This window comes from Columba livia, chromosome 5 (genome assembly GCF_036013475.1).
Source record: "Columba livia isolate bColLiv1 breed racing homer chromosome 5, bColLiv1.pat.W.v2, whole genome shotgun sequence".
NCBI classification, from domain to species: Eukaryota; Metazoa; Chordata; class Aves; order Columbiformes; family Columbidae; genus Columba; species Columba livia.
Genome location: NC_088606.1, coordinates 67140471 through 67165093, shown reverse-complemented (window position 1 = coordinate 67165093; position 24623 = coordinate 67140471). Strand labels below are relative to the sequence as shown.

The window sequence follows — 24623 nt, the reverse complement described above, 5'->3', positions numbered from 1 at the left end:
TTTGTGGATTGCTAACTCCATGATGTGTTACAGTCTTCTGGTCATGCACCCTCCACCTTCAGCTCACCGTGCTGGGGTCTCCTGGGTGTTCCTGTGTGAAGCTGGTGGTGGAAGACTTCCCCTAGCTGACCCTAACTGGAGCCCCAGGTCAAATAAGTGGGATCAAGACAAATAGCACCTGCTGTTGCTTTCAGGACCCTGGAAGAGAGAATCAGAGTGCCCCACATGGACAGTTTGGTGTGCTATGTTTTTCAGCCATGCTTCATGAGATAAAGTCTCTTTATTCCTCTTTTGTACAGATTTGGGCTTATAAAAAACAGCCCATCATTGTCCTCTGGTAACAGCATTTGTTTTTCTTTCTTGACCACCACTGTAAAAAATGTTTCCCTTTATTGATTTCTTCTTCGGCTTTGTAGCATCAAGTTTCTCACAAGTATTATGTCCCACGCTTTGACACGTTAAACCAAAGCCTCTATCTGATGGTAGTGTGTCCCAGAAGAAAGCTGACAAAAGTCTTCGAGGACCAGTTTACATGTCACTAGAGGCACTGAGCAAAGCCCTCACACTGTTGCACGTCTGCACGTCGGTGATTTCCCATGTTTAAAGGTTCTTGGCTTGTTTCTCTCTCACTCTCACCTTTCTGCCACCCTCTGTCCTTGGGAATGATTTACGCACCCTCCTCTGTTGACAAATGGAGCTTTCCTCATGCAGTCAAGTGGTACTTCTGAAAAGTTGACATGGCCAGCTATTATTGACAAAATCGGTGACCATGGGACATGTGAGGGGAAACTGTGATTGATGTGATGAGATTGAGAGGGGAGTCTCCTGACCACGGGAAGTGATCTCTGAGCAGAAATCTTCTCCTCAGGCATGAGGCCAAGGCAGAGTGGGGTGGTCACAACAGCCACCACCAGCCTCTTTCTTCTGGCAAGCCCGGACCCGAGGAGGCACCGTGTGCTGGGGCTCCTGCAGCAGCCCTGTTCCCAGGAGCAGCAGGAGGTAGGAGGTTGGGGACGGGCAGGTGGGAGATGGATCCTGGCAGGGACAGGAATGAGGGGTGGCAGCCTGTCCTGGGCACGGCAGGGGACGGGGACCTTCCTGGTGCAGGCTGGGGCTGGCGTGGGGCCGTGGGGAAAGATGGCGAGTGCTGGGAGCGCCCATGCCCCTCATGTCCTTCTCCTCCCTCGTCTCTCCTAGGAGCTGCTGGGAGAGGGAGAAGTCGCCCACCCAGAGCAGGTTCATTCGCCATGGAGGAGACCAACACAACAGGGCTCTATCTGGACTACATGAGTTTGGGATATGTGGACTATGGGGAAAGTATCGCATATGAATGCTCACCAATACCTTATGGACTTAAGATCTTTGGAGCTGTCTGTATGGGGATTTCTCTCTGTGGACTTGTGGGGAATATGTGGGTTGCATGGTTCCTGGGCTTCCACATGAAGAAGAGCTCCTTCACGGTTTATGTCCTGAACCTGGCCATCGCTGATTTCTCTCTGCTCCTCTTTCTTCTTGCTATACTTCTGTTACATATTATTATAGAATTGCATTGTAATTCCTTATGGAAATTGCTTACTCAGATAATTTTTATTATGTCAATTCTGTTTCTGTTCTGGTACTTTGCCAGCATGTATCTCCTGACGGCCATCAGCATTGAGCGGTGTCTGTCTGTTTTGTTCCCAATCTGGTACCGGTGCCACCGCCCAAGGCACTTGTCAGGCATCGTGTGCGGGGTGCTCTGGGCTCTTGACGGACTTTTGGTTTCTTTGCTTATAAATTCTTTTCTCACTTCTCTTGTAACACATTTAAAACTATTACGACATATAAGCATTTGGAATACTCTCATTTTCTCTTTACTGCCACTATTTTCCAACCTTTTCCTGCTCATCAAACTCCGATGTGGTTCAGAGAGACGACGCCCAGGGAGACTCTACGTTGCCATCCTGCTCAGTGCCATCTTCTTGTTCCTCTTTGGGTTTCCTCTCAGTTTGGTCATTTTGCTTGATAGTTCTTATCATGTTGACGTAATCTACCTTGATATATCTTCACTGTTGGCATTGCTAAACAGCAGCGTCAACCCGTTCATTTACTTTCTGGTGGGGAGCTGGCGGCAGTGCCGGTTCCAGCGCTCTGTCAAAGTCGCGTTCCGACGACTGTTTGAGGAGAGGGTGACAAGTGAGGAGGAGAACCATGAGCCTGGGGACACTACGGCAGTGACCACTCTCTAAGGTCCGGCTGTCCATGGTGCCTGGAGCTGTGGATCCTGGCACACAGGCTGGGATGGAGGCCCAGGGGCTGGTGGCACAGACCCAGCACAGCCCGGCTCAGCCGGGCCGGGTCCGTCCCCGGGCTGTGTTCCCATTGCAATGACCCTCATTGCCCCGAACCCAGCGAATAAACTCTGGTTCCTTTGGCTCAGCAGGTGACTTTTGTGGTGTTGTGGGGATCTGTTTCCTGGGGAAGGTCTGACACGTTAGTCCCTGGGGGAGCTCTGGCCATCTCTGTTGTCCAAGCAGGGCAGGGCTCTGCCAAAAGGACTGTAAATATGGGCAAGACAAGGGGTCCTGGTGGGTGAGGGGGGATTAGTGGTGTAAAGAAGAAGAAAAGAAATGAAAAAGAAAGAAAGAGAGAGAGAATGGGAAAGCAAAAGAAATAGAAAGAAAAGTGAGCTGTCTCCATGGTGCAGATGGATGAGATTTGGTGTGACAAGAATCTTGCAGATAAAAACCCATTTGCAGCCCTGTGTAACCCACAGAATCAATCTCTAATGAACACATCTGGGGAGTTATATCTGAAGCAGTGGGTGAAGCCCTTCTGCTGCTGCATGTCCACACACGGGCAGTTTCCCAGTGTGAAGGGTCTCCTGGTCCAGCACCAGGAAACCCCCAGAAGCCCTTCGCATGGTGGGACAGAGCTGGAGGAGAGTGGGAGGAGAGGAGGGGTGTGACGTGGACGACTCCTACTGACAAATCACCGTCCATGGGACACATGAGGGGAAGCTGCGACCTATGTGATGAGATTGTGAGAGGAGTCTCCTGACCGTGGGACTTGATCTCTGGGCAGAGGTCTGCTGCTCGGGCAGACAGGGGGAGGCAGAAGCAGAGCAAGTGACCCAGCAGCCATCCCCAGCCCCTTTCTCCTGACAAGCCTTGTCCCATGTGCTGGGGCTCCTGCAGCAGCCCCGTGCCCAGGAGCAGCAGGAGGTAGGAGGTTGGGGACGGGCAGGTGGGAGATGGGTCCTGGCAGGGACAGGGCTGCGGGGTGGCAGCCTGTCCTGGGCACGGCAGGGGACGGGGACCTTCCTGGTGCAGGCTGGGGCTGGCGTGGGGCCGTGGGGAAAGATGGCGAGTGCTGGGAGCGCCCATGCCCCTCATGTCCTTCTCCTCCCTCGTCTCTCCTAGGAGCTGCTGGGAGAGGGAGAAATCGCCCACCCAGAGCAGGTTCACTCGCCATGGAGGAGACCAACACAACAGAGCTCTATCTGGACTACATGAGTTTGGGATATGTGGACTATGGGGAAAATATCGCATATGAATGCTCAACAGTACCTTATGGACTGAAGGTCTTTGGAGTTGTCTGTATGGGGATTTCTCTCTGTGGACTTGTGGGGAATGGGGTGGTGCTGTGGTTCCTGGGCTTCCACGTGAAGAGGAGCCCCTTCACAGTCTACATCCTAATTCTAGCTGTTGCTGACTTCTCTCTGCTCCTCCTGTTTGTTTTGCTCACACTGGCATTTTTGAGCTTACCAGCAATTTGTTCTTATTTGTATGAATTTATTTCTTTCTACACAGGTTTTTTATTGTTTGTTAATTCCTGTGCCATGCCTTTGACCGTGGCAGCCTGGGTCTGCTCACAGCCGTCAGCGTGGAGCGCTGTGTCTCTGTCCTCTTCCCAACCTGGCATCGCTCCTCCACCCAAAACATTTATCAGGTCTTGTGAGTGGGATGCTCTGGGCCCTCGCTGGATTATTTGTTTCCTCGGTGCATCTTAGCCTTAAGTTTGCTAAAAGCTCTAAGACCATATTTGCAGACATAGACATCTGCAATTTCCGTCATTTTGTTGTCAATAATGTTGATTTCTGACCCGTCCCTGTTCATCAGGGTCTAACATGGCTCACAGAAACGCTGCCCAGGGAAACTCCATGTTGCTGTCCTGCTCAACGTGACCTTTTTCTTCGGTATTCCTTTCAGTGTAGAGGTTTTCCTCAATCTTCCAAGTTCAGGTGAACAATTTCCCTGAACTACCTCTTTTCTGTTGGCATCGCTGACCTGCAGCTTCAGCCCATTAGTTTATTTTCTGGTGGGGAGCTGCTGGCAGCGCCGGTTCCAGGGCTCTGTCAAAGTCGCCTTCCAATAAGTCTTTGATGAGAAGGCAACAAACGAGGAGGAGAACCATGTGCCTGGGGACAGCGTGGTGGAGACCACCCTGTAAGGATGGGCTGGTGAGGAGGCCTGGAGATGTGGAGCCTCATGGACAGGCTGGGGATGGGGACGCAGGGGCTGGTGGCACAGACCCAGCATTGAGAAAGTGTTACTCACCTGCCACAGAGCAACTGCAGCTGTGAAATACCACACTAACAGCTGGAATTATCTGATCTAAAATGCTTTTCTGTCTTTTTTCAGCCCTACTGACTTGAAGGTTCCTCCGTCTTAAATAAAAAATTATTTACCTGCTCCCATTCCCTTTTTCTGTCTTTATTTTCCATCGTCATTTTCCCCTTTGTGTATTTTTATTATTATTTGCCTTTTACTTAGTGCTGTCTCTGACAGTGATTCAAGTATTATTTCCTCTACCACACATTCTGTACTGAGTATTCCTGGTTCTTCCTGGATCCTTCCTTTTTGTTAGGAGCTTCCCATAAAATGGGCGATGAATATATTGCTGCTCTAATGCAAAGCACAGCTATGATGGAAATGCATCCCAAGGAAGCTCTGGAATAGCAAAATGGGCTGAGGTAACGAAATGTGTTTTAAGATGGAGTAAATCATATTGCCAAATATCGATGGAAGTCGTCAATTAAAACCAGATAACAATAAAAGGAAAACAATTAAGTAGGTGCCAATATTTATACAGTTACCAGGACAGAAAGATTCTCTATAAAATAAGAACATTTGTCAGTGAAAAATGATATTTTCTGTGCTGCTTATCTTCCGAAGGTTCTTTCATTTCCTCTACTCAGAGATTAGGAGTCACGAGTGTCACTGAATGCCCTAAAACTTGGTCTGTGTTCAGAAGAAAATGGACTTAATGAGCTCATTCCTCCTTTGGTTTGAGGTGATGCCAAGACAGCCTCTTTGTAAAAGGTCCCAAGAGATTCACAGGAGACCAAATCCACACATGGTGCAGCTGGGAATTATTAGATTCAAGGTCCCTTCCAACCCAAATCATCCTATGATTGATGTATCATGGCAGATGCTCAGAACACAACAGAAGTCCTCAGTTCTCTTTAAAACTAAGGGAGAAATGTGTCCCTAGGCTCTGCTCCCAAGGAACAAGCACCAGGATGAGAGGAAACAGCCTGAAGTTGCACCAGGGGAGGTTGAGGTTGGATCTTGGGAACAATTTCTTCCCCAAAGGGCTGTGGGGCATTGGAACAGGCTGCCCAGGGCAGTGCTGGAGTCACCATCCCTGGAGGGCTGGACAGACAGACATGAGGTTCTCAGGACATGGGGCAGGGACAGGGGTGGGGGAACAGTTGGACTTGATGTTCTCAAGAGTCTCTTACAAACCAAAATGATTCTATTCATCTAGAACCTTGTATGTTCCCCCTCTGTTCATGGCCAAAAACACCCTTAGGTTGTGTCCCTGTTGTTAGGTACAATAGCCATTTTTCTGTTGGGGCTGATTTCCACCCTCCCATTCCTCTTTTCTTGGTCATCTTTGAAAGGATGAGGTTTCCAGCCTCCCCTCCCCTGCCTTTTTTTGCTGTTGGTTCTCCCTCCGTGCACCTGTTTCCTCTTGCTGGTTAATGCGATCAGCTGCTTCTCGTCTGGTTTCAAAACTGTGAAATCAACGGTGCTACAAAAGTTACGTGTGGCGGCCCTGAGGGGAAATGGCACTTTGGCATCAATAATTCCCCTCTTTGGTCCAGCGTTGAGTCCACCAACCCAAGAAGCCTATTGTCTAATGCTGTGTGGAGCAACGTGTTCTAACAGTGAAGACACAGGTGGGTCCATCTTCACATCAGATTTCCTCATTTGCTTACTTTTACTCCTGATTTTTCTCCATTTTCCCCACATCATCATCTAAAACACACACAGAGCAATATCAGATCTATGTTCTTCCTGCCTAATGTTCTCCTCAGGGAGAGGAGAACCCATATCAAACCCCCCAAATTTTTAGCTTGGTCACCACATGTCGCACCCAGCGGTTTTATTTCTGCAAACAGCGGGATGTTTGTGTTTTACCGCAGATGCTTGAGGGTTTGTACAATGGTGGTTTATGTGCAGACATCACCTTTTAAACGTCCAGGGTTGGACGTAAAGTGTTCACGTTAATGTGATGTGTAATATGCACTCGCATTGAATGCTTGGAGTGTCTTCATGATGGGTCTGTTTAAGGACAAACTGTTGGGATGGGAAGTTTTCCACAGTTTATATTCTGTATATTTTTATCAGTTGATGGCTGCTTCTGAGCACAATAATGTTTTTAAAAACAACACATTTTCCTTTAAAAACAAAAGGCTTTTGACATTTTAAATAATAACGGAAATATTTCAGTTCTTCCCGTGATAAAATCATTACAGATATTAAAACTAAACCATTTTAATGTGTTTTCTGATAAATGGATGCTCTCTTCCCTTCAGCGGTAGAAATTAGAAGGAAAAAAAAATCCTTACTAAATATAATTGATGACAGAGACCTAATCTAAATCAACAATATGTACATTGCAGAACAATAGCATTAAAAATTAAAGAGTAGTAGGAATGCAACTCAAATTTTGGCTTTCAGGAGCTGTAAACAGGAAGGAAAAGGCAAATACAGACACTAAGGTGAATCACAATTTTTGAAGTGATGCTTTTCAAAATTAATTGAAAGACAAATGAACAGGAGAAGAAAACAGATAATAACAGAAGAACGCAGCTTCACTTTAGGAAAATATTTGCAGATGAAAGCATGAAGAGGAAATCTTAAGGTTTCTCTAAGAAAATTACCTGTCTTGGCTTTTTCTATCTATTTAGGTTAGAAGAGCAAATGTTGTGTAGCCTGATCATACAACACTTCCAATAATCACATCTTGCATCTCAAGGGATTTAATCTAGAGAATAATTTGTTGCGTATTGTGATATTTATTTACCCTTCTTCTGTTTCCTACTCTTTCCCCCATCCTTGAATTTATTTCTATTGGTAGAAGAGATGTTGGAAGCCATGGTTCTTATCATTTTTTCTTCTTAAAAGAAGAAATAACAACGCGATGTGTGCTGTAGTTAGATGCAGATACTCTGTCCTGGACTGGAGGAAACTAAAATAATATGTAACTCCAGCCTTGTATTTCTTTGAAACACAAGAAAAGGGAGCATGCAGCTCAGTTCTTAAGGTTGTAAAGCAAGTAAGCAGGGGTTGGAGCCCTTTTCTACTACATCACAACTCTCTGGCCTGGAAACCTCCCTAGTTAATAGAAGAAATGGGCTTCTAGGGCATGAATCATGTCATTATTTGAAATGCACACATTAGGAAGCCGAGAATCATGCAAAAGGCTGCATGTGGTGCTGAGATGCAGGTATTGGAAGCTAAGCGAGATAGATAGGGTCTCCTTCCAGGAGTTTCATGGCTGGTTTTAACAGGAGGAGGATGGGTTCCCATCTCGTCTGCAGAGATCTGAGTAAAAAGCAACAGAGAATTTAGGAATCTGATATTGTGCTCTGAAAGGCAGATTTACTAAGCGAGTAGCATTCTCTGGCTGGGATTCCCTTGATAAAATTCAGACATAAAGACATTTCACCTTGTCAAATCCAAGTCATTTAATGGCCACTGAAAAGAAATAGGCACTTTCAATATGGTCCTGATAGAGGTCAGATAAATTCTGTGGTCCAGGTGCTCATGTGTTTTCACTGACCACAGATGGAGCTTAAAATAACCAGTTGGAGGGTAGAGATCTACCCTGAAGACACCAAACTGTAGGTGAGATAAACCTTCCCCAGTACCTCAGAGTTCTTCAATTCTGTAAACTGTTGTCCCTCAGCCCCAGACCAATGTTCCTGTGTTAGGCACAGCGGGGTGTTAGGAGGACATAGTTATTGTGTCACGGGTTTCCCGTTCGTCTTTGTCATCTGCTGAATCTTCAAAGGCCCTCTGGAATGCCAGCCGGAGGGTGAACTTGATTCTCCGATCCCTGTAGCTTCCCACGAGGAAGTAAACGATGGGGTTGAGAGTGCTGTTCACGCAGGACAGCACAAAGCCGATCTCCGGGGAGTAGAGAAATTTGTAGCCCAAGAAGTCAAAAAGGATCAGGACACTCAGGGGCACGGCGAAAATGATGAAGAAGAGGACGGTGAGCATGATGATGGTGAAGAGCCTGCCAGTTCGGATGTGTTGGGAGCTGCACTTGACTCTGAGGAAGAGGGTCAGGCTGAAGAGCACCATGAGGGGCGTGCAGAAGAGGAAGTCCAGGGTTCCGATGGTGATGAGCAGGACATGGCAAGTCTTGGGAGAGGGGCGAATGGTGCACAAAATGTACCCGAGCATGTTCAGCATCAGGGAGAGACCCCAGAGCAGGCCGGAGATGATGCCGGACAAGAGCTTTGGACGGTGGGTTCGGCACCAGATCGGACAAAGGACAGACAGACACCTCTCAATGCTGATGGCGGTCAGGAGATACAAGCCGGTCCCATACATGAAAAGATCCAGGAAGAGGAATAGCCCAAACTGCACCCCCACGTTGAACTGCATCAGGTACTGAACCGTCTCGATGGCGATGCAGAGGAGGTACCCGAAGTCGGCGACGGCCAGGTTCAGGATGTAGACGGTGAAGTGGTTTCTGCGGATGCGGAATGCGAGGTACCAGATGACCATGCCGTTCCCCACCATCCCGCAGGCCGCGCTGATGAGGCAGAAGCTCTCCATGAACTTGAGGACCGCATACGACGCCTCTGCCTTTCCCACAGCCCCACTTTGGTTAGTCCCATGAGCCTGGCCGGTTATGGTTGGAGGGAAGATTGTTGTAGTTGAAATATTCATAATGAGGGATCTCAGACAGACCTGTAAGGAGAAAGGAGACTTGTGGTGACTCTCCCTCATGGTGACCTGGTGGTGGTTCTGGATTCATTCCAGCTCTTTGTAGGGAATCTTGATTTAGGGAGGGCTTCCTGTGTTTGGACTTGGAGCGCAGAGCTTTGAGACATTGTTCAAAGTACATCTAAGGCCAAATTCTATACAACATGTACGAAAGGTTAGATTGCAGTGCATTTCTCCCTTTTTGAAACTCATTTATAGAGGGTCCTTCTTGCAGTCAGTATAGGGAAATAAATATCTTTAAAAAGTAGCTATGTCTTAGGCTAATCATGTCTGAAAACTACCTGTTCTCTAAATAAAAAGAGAACTGAGGGTTAACCACTGTGAGATAATTTTCTTTGCTTCACGTAGCTGGGATTAGGTGAGACACACCTTGTGAAAAGTGTGTCAGAATTCTAGGTAATCAGCACACAGGTTTAATCGACAGGAAATGCAATTGAGTGTTGTCCTATGCATATGCTCAGAAAGTACGGTAGAGAGTACTCAGAATAAGTGGTGGCTTTTTATGTGGGTGACTGATTTCTATTTTAATAAAGAGTATTTTAATATGGTTGGTTTGTTTCCTTGAGCCCTGTGTACAGACAATATACAATTTTGTCTGACGCAGTCCTTAAAAACTTTATTCTCAGGAAGAAACAGTAAGAACCACATGTGGGACAACATGCCTGACAATCAGAGGATATTGCAATTACAGCTCAAATAGTTATTTCACCCCGTTTCCAGCTCACCCAGTTCTTCCCCCATGACAGTGGGGTCTGAATGAGAATCTTTAAAGAAAGTTGAAAAATAGAATTCACACCTCTTTTTTTGGTCTGATGAGGTCAAACAGCATGACTCCTTTCTCTCCACCAGCTATTAATTTTGACATGGGAAGGCAGAGAAGAGTCTTGAAAGGCAGCAGGAAATTGTTAAAAAGAAGAGAGGAACAAGTACAAACGGGGAGAGAGCGTGGAAGATGTGAATCATAGAACAGTCCAATCAGTAGATCTAATCCTAGTAACCAGTCTAACCATAGAAGAGGCTGTTCTCTCTTTATAAAATGCTGCAGCACGCATGGAGTCAAACTTCCATAAACACGCAAAATGTGACAGACTGAATTATTGTTTCCTCCCAGCGCCCCAGACACACAATATTCTGTGCAAGAAAAATGCATGATACAGGTTATTTCCTTGGCCAGCTGTTGTCCTGGAGCGGTGGAGACAATCTATCTCTATTCCATCGGGGGTACATATGGCAGCAGTGCTTGGTTGGGAATCCAGCTGGGACTGTTACACCGAGCTTTCACCATTAAAAATGCAAATATCTCACTTAAAATTGCCATCCTCCAGAAATGTCTCTCTACCAGCCATCCAGGGAATGACAGGTGATGTGCTGTCTGACTTAAGCTTGTCAATCAGATTTTCTAATGTTAAATGACATTCTCCTGTGCCATTGATCATATATGCATAAAGACCAGGTACAGATATGGCTGCAATGGGTGTCCTGTGGGTAAATGACAAAACATCAATGATTTTGCCTTCCACTGCAATGGAAGTGAAGGGATTCTTCTCCAACTTCTGTAGACTGTGGAAAATAATACCGAGAAATTCACTCACAGTTCTCATATATTTGTTGTGTGATCTAGGAAAGAATGATTTCCTGTCTCCAAGAGACATTCAAGATGCAAGTTTACTTCCTTAATGAAACTAATTAAGGAAAGTTTGCATCAAAGAGCAGCAGACTGAGTCTTAGTGGTCTTTTTCTCTCTTGAAATTAAGTGTCCTTCCCGTGGTTTGTGTGCTGAATACCACATCCTTCTTGTGACAGGTGTCAGTCTAAGCGACCTTGACACCACAAAGACGTTTTAGACTACGAACAGAACGTTATGCTGTTGTATTTTCTTGGCTGATCTTTAGTGATCATCTAAGACCAAAACTGCTATTGTTTGGTCTCTGAATAATGGCATCTTAATATTACAGAAGTGGATTTAGAGCAATTAAATAGCACTTGTTCGTGGAAAAGGGTCCTCAGAATGAAGCTCTCCTTATCTTGAAATGATCAAGACCTATAGCCGGTTTCTAACCAGCAGAAGAAGAGAATGTTTGATCTCTTTTCCTCCTTTTTTCCCCTCCTTGCTTCCCCTCACCGTTTCTCCAAAACCATGACAAAAGGCATTAGACAGAGTGCAAAGGCAAATATACCATCCAGGATTTTCTCACCTTTCTGTGGGTTCCTTGGGATCTCAGTGACTGATCTGCAGCCGCTGCCTGGTGTGGATCCGCTGGGTAAAACTGCCACCGAATTCCGTGACATACAGTCCAGATAAACTCCTCGTGCCGTACTGCAGTTCTGGGCCAGCTAGGCGCTGCTTAAAAAGCCGCAGTCCTTTCAACATGACATCCGACAGCCAATCACTCTCTTGGCGAAATCTCTAGTTTGTTGTGTGTGGTCGCTTAGACTTGAACCACTTCCCCCTTCCCTCTTTGCACAGCACCTGTCGCTGCCGTGGCTCTGGAAATGTTGTTTTTTTAAATTAGTTCTCCCTTTTGCAGCAATATGAAGAAAGCAAGAACTGTCTGTACAAAATGATACCTTGCCTCTTGCACCAGTGCTTTGCTTTCTGCTCGGGTCCCTGCGATGTTGTAGTTTCACAGTTCCTGAAGGGGAGCCCCTACTGCTGCTCACGGTCAAGTAGATTGAGAAATCGTCTGTCCTCTTCCATAGTGTCTGCTGACGATTTCACAACCTCCCTCAGTGCAACTTCTCATTCCCCGAGGGCCTATTGTCCCTGTCAAACTGACTTTAGCATACCCACGGCCACAGAGTGTCCTCTTCTGACCCACAGCCTCTCCCAACACAGGTTACCACCTTACATTGTCCCTACTGCTTCACACAACCTTTCCCGGAGGAGGGTCTACCCAAAGTCCATCACCGCTCAGCAGTCACAGTTGCACAACCTTCACTCATGCTGCCTTCAACATACAAAGCCCATTTTAAGTGACACAAGTTCTTTCAATGCAACTTCACATCCCACAGTGTTACCTGTGGCTTCGTACTGTCTTTCAGCACAGACCTTCACTGCACCTCAGGCCCTTCTGATTCCACAAAATCCCTAAAGAGAGCTTCCAGCCTCATGCCTTCCATCTCCAGCTTCGCAGCTTCCCCCAAAACGGTGTCTCAGCCCCATCCTGCCCACCATCAAATTCCCACCATGTGTCTCCACCAAGATAGCCCCTTGCCACCCACAACACCTCACTCATCTTCCCACCAAGTGCAGACCCTCCATGTGCATGAGCGGCCACCACCGTGGTGTCCAGATCCACGTGCCAAGCGAAGTGGAGTGAACATGGAGAAGCTGCCTTTCTCCTTGCCTGGCAGTAAGCACATCTTTACGGGGAGGTATTTTTCAACAAGAGACACCACCAACTCTTGATTTGGGCTTGTGTGTTAAGTCACTTCTGCTAGTCCGTTTGGCTAGGGAAACAAAGCCAAGTTGCTGCCATGTGTGTCTGGCAGATCTGGCCCAAATAGCTTAACAGGCCAGATACCTGATGGTTCATCTGCAGCTTCTTCTGTCATTTGTTGTTCCTTTTCCTTTCCTAAAGATTTTAAGACTGTTTGTACTTTCTTGCCCAATACTCTGTTTCCTATAGTGACTACTGTTAACCTTTATTAACCTGGCCAGCGTTCCAGGCTACAGTGTAAAATGATATTTAAGTTAGAGGACTATTTTCACCCAGAGCAGTATTTACCCTCCTCATTAATTTGGGATTTCCATCTTTACTGCATGAATTGCTGGTGTTCTGTGTCAGGAGATGGCTACGTTACCTTGTTTGTTATTGGGCCATTCTAAATTTCAAGAAACGTCAACAAAACAAAGCAAAGCTATTTATTGGCACCCACAAGTCACAAGTTAAAAATACAGAGTGGGCTTCAGAGCAGTGATGAGTCTGAGTTGAACTGATGCACAAATTGACATATCCATTTGCTTTATTGTGTTTTGTTTCATAGATTCACCCTTGGCTGCATAAGTTTAATGTTAAGAAAGATGAAGCTCTTCTTGACAGCAAGACTGCGTAGAATCATTGAGGGTCCCTTCCAAACCAAACCATCCTAAGATCGCTTAGTCTGAACCCCCTTTCTCTGCTCAGGGACATCTTCCACTAGACCAGGTTGCTCAAAGCCCCATCCAACCTGACCATGAACACTTCCAATGATGGGGCATCCACAGCTTCTCTGGGCAGCCTATTCCAGAGTCTCACTACCCTCATCATTAAACATTTATTCCTTGTGTCCAATCTAAATCTATTCTCAGTTTATAACTGTTGCACCTTGTCCAGTCTCTACAGACTGTTGAAAAGCCTTTTCCCGTCTTTCTTATGAGTCACCTTTATATATTGAAAGGCCATAAGAAGTTCTTGAGGAACCTTTTCTTCAGGCTGAAGTCTTTCAACCTTTCTCCACAGGAGACGTGTTCCAGCCCTTGGACCACTTGGATCACTTCCATGGTCTCCTCTGGACTCACTCTAACAGGTCCATGTAACAGGTCCGTTTCTTTCCACAGGAAAGCCTAGAGTGACAATGACTCAACTCAGCTGACTTCTATTGGCATAAATTATCTGACTTCCTCCTCCAGTTTCCCCGTTTGTAAAAGAGGAATTTTTTTTACATTGTAATTTGCTGACCTTCACTAAAACGTGCAAGTTCTTGCAAGAGGCTTTATTCACTGGGTTGCCAGTGATGAAACCTCATGCAAAATAGGACTTGAAGCATCATCAAGAGGTAACTCCGGCCATCTTCTACCTCTGTGAAAACTAAAGCACCACCACTACTGAGAGAATTGTGCCCAACCTGCCCTTTAAAAGATTGTCATGAGAGGTGACACTGAGCATGGCACCTCTCTCCTTACCACTAAAAATCTTTTTTAAATGAAGATTCGTGTTTCATGTGTTTTCTTTTTGTAATACACAAAGATGTGAAGTGGTGTTTTATTACTCCCAACTCTCTCAAGCCCAAGTGATGGATCTAAAGGACCCCTATGCTTGGGAAAACCACTAAAAAAGGATTAACAAAGGACTCTGAAAAGGTTTAACTGGACGAGGCCACATCACGTGCTTGTCCAGTTTAATATTCAGCTAATCCACTGGCTGTTATTTCTACCGGACAAATCCTGAAATGCCTTCATAATATCATCATCTGATGGTTATTTCTTTAAAATATGTTTGCTTAAGCTTTTCAGCAAGGACAGAATTAATTTCTCCTCCTTTGCCCCTTCCTTTCATGCCTCCCCTTTGCTAAGGCCCCACACATCCCTCCTCCATCACCAAGAGCCCCTCAGGTGGGAGATTTCCTCAAAGAGCCTTAACAAGAGCTATTTAAACAGTTTTCTTCTCCATTTCTCTCTGGGTTGCGAACACATCCAGGTTCTCTGGATTCCTTGTGTGTGTGTTTGTTTTCTTACTTTAAAAGATAAGACATAATTTGTGGGAATCCTCTACTGAATTGGTCACTCTGGTCATCCTCTTAGAGTCAATAGAAAGAAACAGCAAGTAATTAATCACATTTTTAAGCAGCCACCTTATGCTGGTCATGAATTGCCCCTCAAAGGCAGAAAAAAAGCGCATGTAAGCGGCTCAGATGTAGGTTTCTACATGATGTAAGTCAACAAGATGGAATGAGGCAGATGAACATATTGTAAAATGCAATTTGGTGGTGTTGACAAGGGCCTCGCCAAGAGGGACACAGAGTAAAACTGTCTGTTGTGAATGGGCTGTATCTTTAAAATCCTTTCAGAAATAAACACCTGGTTTTAGCTTAGGAGCTCCCCATCTGCCGGTATTCAGGAATACACTTTTCCTTGATCGTTTATTTCTTGGTCGCTCCTTTCTGAAGAGCTGATTGACTAAATATGACACCGCGACCGGTGGGTTTTGCTTCCAGTTCTGCTCTGGTCTGGATGGGGCGCAGCCGATTCTTTTCCACTGGCTTCTGCACAGCCAGAGATACGTACCCATTCCTGTCCTTTCTGTTTTCTTTAGAAAACTATGTCCGTGCTAAGTGAAAAGAAAACGAATGGGAAGGATCATAACTCCGTAAGACTAGGCAGAAATCAATATCACATTGTTCTTATTGATTTTTTTTTTTTTTTTCTTGGAAGTACATCAGAAAAGAAATTATCCATTTATGTAAATTTTACCCCATTTCTTGAATATCTTTTACCTACTGTTAGTGCAGCTGCAATTACAGGAGAAGTCCCGAGCTTTCCCAACTTCCTCTCTAGGCTTCGCTTTGTGGCTTTGAGAGCAATTCTGGTTTTTCTCCGTTTCACTGTTTCCTGTGGATGCTCGATCAGGTTTTTTTTGCCTGCACAAGAGTGTCTGATTTTGCTGTAATTCTAAACAGACGCCAGATAATTTGGATTGACTGAGACACTCCAGATCTGCTCAGATCACCGGCACAAACAGGGACAACTGCTTGTGTTCCACTGGGCAGGACCTGCAATGGTGGGTTTTAGCAGCAGTTGACTGGGAAATTGTTGGTAATAGGTTGAATCCTATAGAGCTGATAACTTGTTTCTAAGAGGTGAATATTTTAATTAAGTTAACCCTCGATAATATCTCACAGAGAGTATCGCAAATCAGTATAAAGTAAAATTCATACCAAAGTTCTATGACAGAAGATCTGAAGAGATCCTTTATTTCTCCCTTTCTCTCAAAGGAACATTGCTGAGATATAGAGCAAGCTAAATACTAAAGCAAGTCATATATGAAATTGCTTGCTGTTTTCACCCTGATGGATAATGTCCCCAGAACCCATTACTGAGACCGTGAAGCTGCAAATTTATGTTTCTAAATGTATATACACAAAGGATTTTTTTTCCTCTGTGGGTGGTTTCATTTCCACTCTGAACAATTCAAAGAACATTTTTACTTATAAAATAAATCAGCATTCCAAGAAACATTTTCCAGTTCACGAAAATACTAACCCTGTCTATTTCTAATGTTATCTAATATCTACCCAAAGCACAATTTTTAACTCCTTGCCCACTGACAATTTCTGACAAAACTTTGTATGCCCCCGGGATCTCATTACTCCTGATAGTCTTGTGGTTCTGCTGCGTGATTTACTTTAAATATTTCTGCGATGATTTCCCCGTCCTGTGAGAGAAAATTGTTCTTGTGGATGCTCTGGGCAGTTGTTTTTTAATGCAGAATGAGGAATGCAGGTGGAGAGTCAGGCTGATCTTTGCAGCCACTGCAGGTTTCAGGATTGGGGGAGATATGAGCTGCTTTACAGCATCTCAGCAGCAACGTGTGGCCGAGAGATTTTGATGAAAACAGGCATTTCAGGTGGGTGACTTTTGTGAGGTCCATTTTATGAATTAGAATAAACTCTATTACAAACACATTGGTCTTCCCAACAGTGCTTTCCCTTTGCTCGTGGAGAGGTGTGGACATAGGGATGGAGACACCCAAGAGCCTCTTTTCCCCTGCTGCCCTGGTTGGGGAGTAGCCAGACAGAGCGCTCAGGAGGAAGAACGGGCTGTCCTGTGGTTGTCAGGTAAAATTCAGACCCCAAAGGGCTTGTTGGTGTCGCAGACAAGGTCATTGCACATTTGGCACCTCTGTTTTCATGTGTAAATTGAACCCTGGTGATACTCGTGTACTGCACGGGAGTGCTGCAAAGGTGAATTCGTGGGTGTTGGTGAGTAAAGGGTCACCAGCAGTGTATTTGTTACCCCAGTGTCAGTACCAGTGTATTTATGAGGTGTTCCACACTAAGTCCAGCACCTGGGTATGGTGTACGAACCCCTGCTAATGCACCATTAGTGCAAATTAGCTCCAGATTTACTCCTTCATGTGCTGTGAGAAAGGTGGTCCAAGAAAACACTGGCCAGTTCTGTGACTGGACTTACTCAGGTCTATCCCAGTCAGAGAGATAATGAGAGTTCTGTTGCAATCGTTTAGAGGACTGAAACGGAGAATACAGTCACTGCTTGTGCAGAGATCTTCCTCAAGCCATGATCAATGTGTTGAAACTTGAATTACAGCCACACTGACTCCTTTGGTCAACTTTCATTTCCACATTGTAGAGTAAAAGTGGGTCTTGAGGGGACCTGGTAATTAGTCTTCTTTTTTAAAAGAGGCAAAGGTGAGAACTAGGATTTGTGAGGGTATTATTTCTACCACCCTCCTCAAATAAATAATCTGAGCTTGTTGTTATATATGTCAATAATACATTCTGGTTTTAATACCACCTGTTTTTCCTTTATTGACTTTAAATGGAAACTGTCTCAAAAAGACAGTAAAGGGAACATGCTTAATATTTATAACAGTATGTGTGTGTACTGATAATGTCCCATGTCTAATGCCATTGCTGGTGTCTCTTTTCTGTGCTTCAGGTCCTGTCTTCAAGGTGTCTATGGAAGACAAAAACAATGTGACGGAGTTCATCCTCCAGGGACTGACGCAAGATAAGACAGTAGCAAAACTGTGCTTCTCATTATTCTTAGTCTTCTATGCCAGTATCATTCTTGGAAACCTGCTTATCATCGTTACCATAAAGACAAGTCAACAGTTGAACTCTCCCATGTACTTCTTCCTGAGCTACTTGTCTTTTGTAGACATCAGTTACTCTACTGTCACAGCTCCCAAACTCATTCATGACCTCCTTGTTGAGAAGAAGACCATCTCTTTTGTGGGCTGCATAGCTCAACTGCTCGCAGTCCATTTCTTCGGGTGCACAGAGATCTTCCTTCTCACAGCGATGGCCTATGATCGTTGCATCGCCATATGCAAACCGCTTCACTACACAGCTATTGTGAACAAGCGTGTCTGTGGCTGGCTGGTGGCGGCTTCTTGGGTGGGAGGCTTTGTACACTCCCTGGTGCAGACCTTGCTGGTCACTCGGCTACCATTTTGTGGGCCCAATGAGATTGACCACTATTTGTGTGATGTTCACCCCCTACTGAAGCTGGCCTGCACTGAAACCTACATCATTGGTGTCACTGTGGTTGCCAACAGTGGCATGATTTCCCTGAGCTGTTTCGTTGTTCTTGTTGTGTCCTACGCTGTTATCTTGGTCTCCTTGAGGACACACTCTTCCGAAGGGCGTCTCAAAGCGCTCTATACATGCACTTCCCACATCACTGTTGTAGTTCTGTTCCTCGGGCCGTGTATTTTCATCTATATGCGCCCTCCCACCACCTTCTCAGCAGACAAGATGGTCTCTGTGTTTTACACAATCATCACTCCTATGCTCAATCCCTTGATCTACACCCTCCGAAACCAAGAGGTGAAAAATGCCATGAAAAGGTTATGGAGCTTAAAAGTGAAGAGGAGTGAGAAATGAAACAACACGGTGTACGTTTGTAAGACGATGTGAGCTTAAGAAACCATGGGGAGTGAAAGACAAGTGTTCAGGAGAGACCTTCCAGTAATGTTGCTCTGGTTTTAGTGCAGCTGCTCACAATAGGGCTGACACTAAATTCAAGGTTTTATGTAACCCTTCTTTGGAAACTGTCAGTTGTGTGCTTATTGTTAACTACCAAACCCCAGAGTTGGGGTGGCATTTACCTTCAGGCACCTCACAGCTGTATCTTGGGTATTTGAGCTTCTCCTGCCATTATGAGAAACAACCAAGTATTTTGAGCGGTTGTTCTTTCCTACTACCCTGTTTCCCCGAAAATAAGACCTACCCCAAAAATAAGCCCTAGCATAATTTTTCAGGGTGCTCAAAATATAAGGCCTACCCTGAAAATAAGCCCTAGTTACAGTTAATTTTAAAAAGTCAATTTAAATAGTGTCCAGGCAGCTATACATGTAAAAAAAAGGCATCTTTTTGAGCAAAAATTAATACAAGACACTGTCTGATTTTGGGGGAAACAGGGTAGGTCCTAAAAGCCTTGGACAGTAGCATCTCCTTACATTTCTGGATGGTGGTACCAAGCTTCCAAGAGTGCACTAACATTTCAGTATAGCACAGCATTGGCAGCTTTTATCTCAAATATTTTGATGTGCTAACATGAGGTGTCCACAGCTGGGCAAGGAAAACAGCTGGGCAAGGAAAGTCATCAGCCTTTAGGTGGATGGGACTCATTTCATGGCAAAATAGGACCACGAGAGAAGTAGGTGGTTGTATTAGGTCTCTGTGTGACGGGGAGAGATAGCAGATTGTACTGAAACACCCGCAAATGAATAAACGAACACCATTATGTAAACATTTAAGAAGTTTTCCAGGCAGAGCCTCCCATTCAGTCCAACAAACCGCAGCTGCTCTGTGGCCCGTTCAGCTGGGAAATGGTGGCCCAAGGTGGTTGTAAAATAGGTTGTTGCCTGCTGCTGGAAGCAATCACATCATTTCTACTTGTGATAAATGCCTTGCTATGAATACCACATTGTCATATTCTGAATCCATGAGTTAGCTATTAAAAATCTGCTCCTAGGTGCCAGTTCGGTTGTTTGGTAATGCAGATAACAGGAGGGGAATTTTCAGTAATAATAATTACTGTGATTATAGCTCAATGTTAGTACCGTGATTCAAAAGCTCACCAAGCCAATAACTAAAAGTTTTCCTACAATGCTGAATCTGAATGTTCCCATTTCTAGGTATTTGGTACTTTCTGGTGAATGTGCTATCTACTTCAGCTTTCTTACTTCTTCCTCCTGCCCTTGGTTCCTCAAACATTCATAATCTAAGCTGTACACCGACAACAAATGTAAGACATGCAAACTAATGCCCAGGTCCAAAGTTGACACTTTCCTCAGCCATTTCCAGTATGGGAATGCAGAAATGCCCCTAGAATCTTGTGATTCTGGGCAACACTCTTCTACCGCAAATTGACTCTAGTCAAGGCACGAATCTCCTACAAACTTCTCTTGGCACTAATATTCTGGGAAGAGAAGCAGAGGAACAGGATGTCCTTAAAATAGTTGACAGCTCACTCGTTTGCCTCAAGATAATTGATGACGCATGGAAGTAAAATAGAGCAGTGAGTCCTTGTTACTTTACGATGACAGTAAAATTGGAAATAAACCAGCACCACTTAGACAAAGAATTTGTATAATTTCTCCATATTTATGAACAGAATAAGAAGAGAAAGAGGCAGCAGAAGAGGAAGGTTTGTTTTCCCAGCTGTTAGAAGGTAAATACAGGTGTGTAGTCACCAAGATTTCCCTTCTAGATTTCCAGGTTCTTCCTCACCTCCTGAAGATGTAGCAGAAATGGTCCTAAAATTTAGCGATTGCATTTATTCTTTTTCTAGATTGCATGTTTTTGGAGACTGGTTTCTCATCTCTGGAGCTCCTGCCATGTGGTGGGTTTAGCTTGGTGGGCTCTGGGTTCCCACCCAGCCCCTCTCTCACTGTCTGCAGGAGGATATGGGGGAGAATATGAGATTAAAAAGCATGTAGGTTGAGATAAAGATAGGGGGATCTCTTTCCAATTAACATCATGGGCAGAATAATCAGTTCAAGCTGATTTGAACTTGAGCCACAGATCTCAGTGGCGCATCACCACTGACGTTTTGGTCTGCCCAGACCTTCCTTTGTCTTGGGGAATGAACATTTACATTAATTTATCTTTATATCTCATCATTGATCCAGTGTACCCCTGAGGGACGGCAGTTTCCCACCAGTGTTACCGTCCTAGGTCTTCAGCTTCTCTGATCTCAAGCAGCATTTCCTGGTGCCCAACACTTGTCTCACTGCAGGGATTGGTAGCACAACCCTACATTTATGTTTTTATTACTGAAGACTCGTTTTTTTTCATACAAATGGCTTCTGAGTGTTTAGAAGTGTGTGGTGGCTCATCCTCTCTTCATCAGCCTTTGGGACTCCATGCACAGAAGGTGATTGAGCAAATTGATGTGCTGGGATCCAGCCACCAAAACTGTTTAATAAGGCCCTCGGTGGCTGTTTGGAGTTTGGTAATGACACAGTTCTTACAGATCTAACTCCACGAGCGGAAAATTATCTTTTGCCTGCTTTTAATACCCAGTATGTTACATGAGTATTTATAGGTTGTGTGGGATGGGGAGACTTTAGGGAGAAGGAAGATGCAGGAAGCACAGAGATCAGTTCAGAAAGCCTTGGAGATGTTGCCTCATTGGATCTTTCTGTTTAAATGATAGATGGAAAACAGGACATCAATACCATCACCATAAAACGTGTCTGTAACCTATTAGGAAAAGAAAAATCCCGAAGCAAATCTCTATACAACAAGAAACTTAATCAAGAGCAAGGATATGGCAATGACAAGCAGGAGAAAGGAGAGTGGAACAATGTCCAAACCCGTTAGATGAATAACTTCAAACAGGTTTGGAGTGAGTGGTTTAAAATGTTGTCAGACAACAAGTGTTGCAGAGTTCAGAATTCAATGTTGTGTCAACATTTAGTAACTGGGTACAGTAGGAACCATTTTCTCCTCTTCTTTGCTTATGATCTTCGTATCATCCATGGCATATTAAAGCACAAGTGTGTGGTTGTGTATGTTTATGCAAAAGGCAGAGAGAAATGCTTGGAAATCTGTTGAAAAACATACAGAAATATTTTAAAAGTATTGTGACATTTTGGTCATTTGTGTCCTTCAAGGCAGCTTAATTTAATGTGGGTCGCATCATAGACATTTAGCATGGGGCAAGTATCTGCTCTGCAGTTATTCTCAAGGACAGATGTACTATTTTCTATGGTATAAGTCATCTTACTGTAGTGTAATGATCTAAACAGGGTAAATAAAGTGTTTATTCCTCTTTTTTGGGTATACAGGGGGCCAGGATGCCTGTTGTGCAGGTCTCTGTCCAGTACAAGGTCAAGCACAGACATTTCACCCTCTCTGCAGCTGGAAGGGCCCTGAGCCCTTGGGAGAGGCAGAGGCGAAAAAGCAGGATCGTTTCTAAACTGCTGCTGTGATTTGCAGACATATATTCTGAATCATGCATGAAGCAAACCTGTTGGATGGGAAAGAAAAGCAGGCTTTGAGAACTACCAGAAAGTGGCAGAGAATAGAGCAGGACGTGAGGAAAGTGTTCAGCAAGAGGCGTATATGAAAAACAGATACTGCTTTCTTAGTAGTAATCTCCTGCTTGCTGATTTACCAACTCTGAGGCAGAAATTGGTAGCTAAAGAATTTCCTGGCGTGATTGTGAACAGAAGTGAGCATTGAGCATTCCTTCGCTGGTCACATTTTAACCTCCACAAGACAGTGAGTTTATTTGAACTTAAAGAATTCCCTGGAGCTACAAAGAGGTAGAGAAACTGTGCAGAGTTTTGCAGCTTCTGGTATGTTAGAAATCACAGTTTCTTCAGGAGAACACGTTCTGCTGACAGCAGGTCTAAGAGAGCACTCATGTTGCCAGCTCAGTGGAGAGCAATACAGTAAAAACCTCCAGGACCTTGTTTCTGAGCATGTATTTCTAGTTTCAGAGTGGACAAGCTACCTGGAGAACCCTTTAATCAAATTAGAGGTCTGCAATTAGAACATGGCACAGCCCCTGGTGGAGCCACGTATCATAGACACGATGCTTGAGCGTGGCCAGGAGTCGCTTCCACTGCAGCACTTTACACTCCCAGCAGGTAAACAAGGACAGTGTTGTGTCTTTCCAGCACTTGTGGCTCTTGTCCTGTGGGAGTAGGATGTGATTTCTCCATGACATAATGAGAACACACAATTTTTCACAACTACAACGCAGAAAAATAGTGGTCAGAGTGAGTTTGGGGGTGAGGGTCAGTGTGGAGGGACCAGAAGCCTGAGAAGGGGGTGGGAAGGCTGGAGAAGAGGACAGTGGACAGTGGTAGACAGTAGCCAGAAGTGGACAGTGCTCTTTGCAAACACTGCTCACCATTGTTTATGGTGTGACACTGTGCTTTCTGTAGCAGGTGGAACAGCAGTGAATGCATCCTGCTCTCATCGTCCATGAACCCTGGAGCTGCAGCACATCCCCTTCTTGTCCTGGTCAACCAGTGGCTCCCCCCACACTTGTGCTATGGGAGCCCTGTCTGAAGTGATGGCACTGGGAAACTTCTCCCGGGTGACAGAATTCATCCTCCTGGGGCTTTCTGACACAAGGGAGCTGCAAGTCCTCTTCTTCGCCCTCTTCTTCCTGGCCTACACCATGGTTCTGCTGGGGAACCTTCTCATCATTGTGACAGTCAGGACCAACCCCAAGCTGTCCTCACCCATGTACTTTCTCCTCTGCAATTTGTCCTTCATAGACATCTGCTGCATCTCTGTCACCTGTCCCAGGATGCTGGTGGACCTGCTCTCCCAGAGGAAGGCCATTGCCTTTGAAGCCTGTATAGCCCAGCTGTTTTTTCTGCACTTTGCTGGGGCATCAGAGATGTTCCTCCTGACCGTGATGGCCTACGACCGCTACACGGCCATCTGCAAGCCCCTGCACTACACAACCATCATGAGCCGGCGGGCCTGCTGGGTCCTGGTGTCTGCCTGCTGGGCAGGAGGCTTCCTCCACTCCATCGTCCAGACGCTGCTCACAATCCAGCTCCCTTTCTGTGGCCCTAACACCATCAATAACTTCTTCTGCGACGTGCCTCCCGTCATTCGGCTTGCCTGCACAGACATCTGTGTCACCGAGTGGCTCATGGCTTCCAACAGCGGCTTGATATCCCTGGTTTGCTTCCTGGTGCTGGTCACGTCTTACACATTCATCCTGGTCACAATCCGGGTCCGCTTCACCGAGGAGCACTGGAAGGCGCTCTCCACCTGTGCCTCGCACGTGATGGTCGTCACCATCTTCTTTGTACCCTGCATCTTCATCTACCTCCGGCCCTTCTCTACCTTCCCCTCCGACAAGCACATCTGTGTGATCTACACTGTCTTGTCCCCAATGTTGAACCCCCTCATCTATACCCTGAGGAATCACGAGGTGAAGGTGTCCATGTGGAAACTGTGGAAGCGCTGCAGAGTCTTCTGAGACCAGGTGGGCTTGCAGCAAACCCACAGTTACCTTCCTATGGACCCATGGCAAATCGGGCTGTGGGAACAGCGTTGGAATCCAACAATGTCTGAAATCCAAAGGATGTTTAGTTCCATTTAAGGAATTTACCTAACCTGGGTTTCTTCAGAGCCACAGTTTTCATCTGAACAGCTGCTTGGAACTTGGAACAGGCTGCCCAGGGCAGTGCTGGAGTCACCATCCCTGGAGGGCTGGACAGACGGACATGAGGTTCTCAGGACATGGGTGGGTTAATGGTTGGACTTGATGATCTTAAAGGTCTTTTCCAACCAAAAGGATTCTATGACTCCAACTATGGTCTTTGTCAATGTCTTTTTTCCCCTTATTCCCTTTCACTTTTCTGTGTTTGTTTCCGTGATGTTCCTCTGTTTCTCCTCAAAATAAATGGACTCTTCCCGTCGCCACAGCCATTTCTTTGCCACGACGAGTGATTACAACCTGCT

General features: G+C 45.4%; 4 protein-coding genes and 1 pseudogene across 5 annotated transcripts; 4 read left to right on the top strand and 1 right to left on the bottom strand.

Moving 5' to 3' along the window:
- The first annotated feature begins 919 nt into the window (after nucleotides 1-919).
- Nucleotides 920-2889, top strand: LOC135579632 (proto-oncogene Mas-like). Its single transcript, XM_065065593.1, has one exon. It carries the CDS (start codon nucleotides 1029-1031, stop codon nucleotides 2226-2228), a length of 1200 nt encoding a protein of 399 aa, XP_064921665.1. The 5' UTR covers nucleotides 920-1028; the 3' UTR covers nucleotides 2229-2889.
- A 562-nt stretch (nucleotides 2890-3451) lies between these two features.
- On the top strand, nucleotides 3452-4431 carry LOC102093517 (mas-related G-protein coupled receptor member D-like; annotated as a pseudogene).
- Nucleotides 4432-5054: 623 nt separating this feature from the next.
- LOC102097000 (proto-oncogene Mas) lies at nucleotides 5055-11867 on the bottom strand. The gene is made up of 2 exons (XM_005511030.3): nucleotides 11429-11867; nucleotides 5055-9197 (listed from the first exon to the last, which is right to left on the bottom strand). The coding sequence occupies exon 2, from the start codon at nucleotides 9174-9176 to the stop codon at nucleotides 8220-8222; it is 957 nt and encodes a 318-aa protein (XP_005511087.2). The 5' UTR covers nucleotides 9177-9197; nucleotides 11429-11867; the 3' UTR covers nucleotides 5055-8219.
- LOC102093693 (olfactory receptor 4S2) lies at nucleotides 6041-22543 on the top strand. Of its 2 annotated transcripts, XM_021299222.2 has the most exons (3): nucleotides 6041-6166; nucleotides 16633-16769; nucleotides 17611-22543. In XM_021299222.2, the coding sequence occupies exon 3, from the start codon at nucleotides 17631-17633 to the stop codon at nucleotides 18558-18560; it is 930 nt and encodes a 309-aa protein (XP_021154897.2). In that variant the 5' UTR covers nucleotides 6041-6166; nucleotides 16633-16769; nucleotides 17611-17630; the 3' UTR covers nucleotides 18561-22543. The 2 variants fall into 2 exon arrangements, with proteins under 2 accessions (XP_021154897.2, XP_021154896.2); XM_021299221.2 differs by lacking the exon at nucleotides 16633-16769 and having other exon boundaries at nucleotides 6044-6166.
- A 541-nt stretch (nucleotides 22544-23084) lies between these two features.
- LOC102093875 (olfactory receptor 4E2) lies at nucleotides 23085-24222 on the top strand. The gene has a single exon (XM_005511094.3). The coding sequence runs from the start codon at nucleotides 23191-23193 to the stop codon at nucleotides 24136-24138; it is 948 nt and encodes a 315-aa protein (XP_005511151.3). The 5' UTR covers nucleotides 23085-23190; the 3' UTR covers nucleotides 24139-24222.
- Nucleotides 24223-24623: the final 401 nt, after the last annotated feature.

What these genes read in the sequence shown, in the direction of transcription:
- LOC102093875 (XM_005511094.3), top strand. Translation starts at nt 23,191, where the DNA reads ATGGGAGCCCTGTCTGAAGTGATGGCACTGGGAAACTTCTCCCGGGTG.
- LOC102097000 (XM_005511030.3), bottom strand. Translation starts at nt 9,176, where the DNA reads ATGAATATTTCAACTACAACAATCTTCCCTCCAACCATAACCGGCCAG.
- LOC135579632 (XM_065065593.1), top strand. Translation starts at nt 1,029, where the DNA reads ATGGATCCTGGCAGGGACAGGAATGAGGGGTGGCAGCCTGTCCTGGGC.
- LOC102093693 (XM_021299221.2), top strand. Translation starts at nt 6,127, where the DNA reads ATGCTGTGTGGAGCAACGTGTTCTAACAGTGAAGACACAG. An exon ending in TTCTAACAGTGAAGACACAG is followed by an intron (nt 6,167 to 17,610) that starts GTGGGTCCATCT and finishes TCTGTGCTTCAG; the next exon opens with GTCCTGTCTTCAAGGTGTCT.